The sequence below is a fragment of the Oryza brachyantha genome, chromosome 3, assembly GCF_000231095.2.
Source record: "Oryza brachyantha chromosome 3, ObraRS2, whole genome shotgun sequence".
Classification (NCBI taxonomy): Eukaryota; Viridiplantae; Streptophyta; class Magnoliopsida; order Poales; family Poaceae; genus Oryza; species Oryza brachyantha.
The window spans coordinates 11,863,455-11,867,095 of record NC_023165.2 but is presented as its reverse complement, the minus strand read 5'-3'; the positions used below and the strand labels follow the sequence as shown (position 1 = coordinate 11,867,095).

At 39.1% G+C, this 3,641-nt stretch overlaps 1 protein-coding gene across 1 annotated transcript; it reads right to left on the bottom strand.

Moving 5' to 3' along the window:
- Positions 1-1,304: 1,304 nt before the first annotated feature.
- LOC107303853 lies at positions 1,305-3,058 on the bottom strand. Its single transcript, XM_015835045.1, has 3 exons — positions 1,634-3,058; positions 1,468-1,555; positions 1,305-1,395 (listed from the first exon to the last, which is right to left on the bottom strand). The coding sequence occupies exons 1-3, from the start codon at positions 2,017-2,019 to the stop codon at positions 1,357-1,359; spliced, it is 513 nt and encodes a 170-aa protein (XP_015690531.1). The 5' UTR covers positions 2,020-3,058; the 3' UTR covers positions 1,305-1,356.
- Positions 3,059-3,641: the final 583 nt, after the last annotated feature.

Genomic DNA, 3,641 nt, shown 5'->3' with positions numbered 1-3,641 from the left:
AGAAGGCAGTACTTGAAGTTCAACTGAAAGAAGTGGAAGGAAAAAAAAAAAGCTGTACTTAGAAACACACTGTTGGATGTGGAATTGGAGTTAGCTAAGAAGTAGATAGATAATTGGATGGTTAAGACTCAGTAGGTTGTGCATCCTTTTGGTTTGTGAGATGACTTGTAATTTTGCAACCTGATGAAATGAACCTATAGTGTGCAACCTGATGAAATGACTTATGAAATGATCCATTTGGTTTGTGAGATGACCTGTGCCCCTATCTATGTGAATTCTGTGTGAAATTTGCAAGTTGTGAAATGAACTACTGTTATGCAGGAACCAACATCCATTTTTAGTCAGATTTCATCATGCATTGTTCTCATTGTGAAAAGAACTGAACCAAACAATTGCAAATTCTGTGAAACTGAACCATAGGCATTGGAACAGAACCAAACCAGCTAGTCTCCTGAAATCAAAAGAAATCTGTCTACATGAAAAAAGATACAATGTCATTCCACAAACAGAATATGGTCTCAAATAGTCATGTGAATTCCATTACATGGGTTTCATCATCACAATATTACAAATTCTGCATACAAAACAATAATTGCTAACTGATAGCAGCTATTCATCATCACTGTCAACATCAAGTGTAGCGCCTCCATCATCGCTACAATACTCCAAAAGTGTGTCATCTTCTTCCTCTTTGTAATGAATCTGATGCCCTTCTTTGCCATGAATCTGATGCCCTTTGTGACATTCTTTAACCAGCCGAGCAATTTCAGCAGCATCAAAAATAGGGCCTCGTTCTTTCTGTTCAAAGGAATATCATATGCCATGTCTATCACTGTTGCTCGTCTTTCGTCCCCATCACAACATTCATCCTCTTGATATGCAGGAGCATTATATTGTGCAGACTCAATTTCCCTTACATTGTAAAGATGCCTATGGTCATATGTCTGGACAACTTGCCATTTGTTACCCAAAAGTGTGTCTGCCAAGTAGAAGACCTTTCTAGCCTGAGTGGCCAAAATTAAAGAATCATCCTTATACCATAGACTTCCAACATTGATGCTTTTAAAGAAACCATCATATTGAAGTTGAGTATTCCTCCCATCAAGTTTAAACCAATCACATTTAAACAAAACTACTGTTCTCTCTTCAGAATTATACTCTAACTCAATTATCTCTTTTAAGGTTCCAAAAAAATCAATGAACTGACCATTGTGTGTACCTTGTGTCATGACTCCACTGTTTTGTGTTTTCTTATTTTTGTCACGGTCAACAGTGTTAAACCTCACACCGTTCACTATGCATGAGCTGTATTTCTTGACTCTAAAATCAGGACCACATGCCAAGGAAAAGACATCATCAGACACCTCTTCTGGATGAGTATCCCGCAAACTTGATCTGGCACATGTAACACACACATATTAGAATTTATACTAAAAAATAGAAAGAAACATATCGATGTAAACTAACATGTTTCCGGAACCAGATCTGAAATCCTAGCCGAATCTTTCTTTCAATGTTAGGCACCCCTTCTCTCTCTAATTCATCTCTAAACATTCTGCAGAAAAAAAATTGAAGTTAGCATATGTGCAACACAAAGGTGGCAGAAAAAAAGAATACCATAAATACAACTTACTTCACATATTTCTCAATTTGACTACAATTGTTAAGCACATACCACACCATTTGATCAAAACCATTTTCATCATATTGGAGTTCAGATGCGGAAGTAAAATGAACTCCATGTCCAAAAACGTCAACTTCGTATGCCTCTTCATTGGAAAAACCTTTATTCCTTGGTTCCCGATTAAATCTTGTTTCAACACCATCCATGTATTTAGAGCAAAATGTCAAGCATTCGTCAGCAATATATGCCTCGGCAATTGAGCCTTCTGGACGCGCCCTATTCCTCACATAACGCTTCAAAGTGTACAACCGTCTTTCAATTGGATACATCCAACCATATTGCACAGGACCTCGGAGTAATGCTTCATCAAGTAAATGGATAGCAAGGTGCATCATGACATCAAAGAAAGCAGGGGGGGAATTTTCTCAAGCTTCACCAAAATAATAGGGATCTCTTTCTTCATTTTAGCCAATACATCCTTGTTAAGTGTTCTGCTACATAGTTCCCTGAAAAACTTCCCTACCTCCGCTATTGCTTCATAAATGTCCTTGTCCAAGAATCCTCTCATGGCAGCTAGTAAGATTCTTTGCAAAAGAATGTGACAATCATGTGTTTTTAGCCCTTGTACCTTGGTCCCATCAGCATTTACACATGTTGAGATGTTGGAACCAAAGCCATCTGGAAACTTCAACTCCTGTAAAAATTTACAAAAGGTCTCCTTTTGTTTTGTGGACAAGGTATATCGAGCACGAGGCATCTCACCATCCTCTCTAAATTGTAGCTCCTCTCTAATTCCCAAATCTTTCAGATCAAGCTAGCTTTAGTTGTATCCTTTGTCTTCCCAAGTATGTTCAGAATTGTCCCAATGAGAGCCTCACATATGTTTTTCTCAATATGCATGACATCAAGATTATGTCTCAGCTTCAAATCTTTCCAATATGGTAACCGCCAGAAACTAACCATCCGACTCCAAATTCGACGCACATGACGCCCTTCCATGTCAGAACGCTTCCTCTTCCCACATTCTTATTGGTTCCCAGGTCTAACATCTTTAACTTTCTCCAGTTCAGCCAATAGCTCTTCTATAGTGAACTGACATGGTTGCTCATTGCTTTCATGAAGTCCAACAAACTCATTGTTTCTCCACAAACGATGTCCTTTTGGGAGGAATCGAAAGTGCCCAATATACCCAATTTTGCTTCTTAGGCTGTATGAAAGAGGGTGCTTGTCACAATGAGTACATGCAAAATAGCCTTTTGTGGTACGCCCTGAAAGAGTACTCAAAGCTGGGTAGTCATGGATGCACCACAGAACTGCAGCACGAAGGCTAAATGTCTTGCAAGTACTAGCATCAAAAGTACGCACACCCTTCCAAAGATCAAGTAAATCTTCTATAAGAGGCTCTAAAAATATATCAAAGTCCTTCCCAGGTGATTTAGGTCCCGGAATAAGCAAAGCCATCATGAAGTTTGACTCCTTCATGCATGCCCAAGGTGGAAGGTTGTATGGCACAACAAATACAGGCCACATGCTATATCTTGAGTTTTGTTCTAAAAAAGGATTGAACCCATCAGTAGCAAGTCCAAGTCTAAGATTTCTTTCGCAAAATCTGGATATACTTGGTCGAAATGTTGCCATGCCTCACCGTCAGCCGGGTAGCTCATTTCCTTCTCACTTGGCTCCTGCTTTAACTTGTGCCATTGTGCTTCCTCTGATGCTTCTTTGGTTGCAAACATCCTTTTTAGCCTAGGTGCCAATGGAAAATGCCGCAACACTTTCTGTGGTATCTTCTTCCTTTCTGGGTCTTTCCATCTTGAGAGACCACAAACAGGACAATTGTCATGCTTAGCATATTTCTTTCTAAACAACACACAATTATTGTAGCACACATGTATTGATTCATATCCAAGACCTAATTCCTTTAGAAGACTCTTTGCTTCATTATATGATTTTGGGAGCGTATTCCATTTTGGGAATGCTTCAGCCAATAGCTTCATTACTGCAGAAAAAGCGGGAT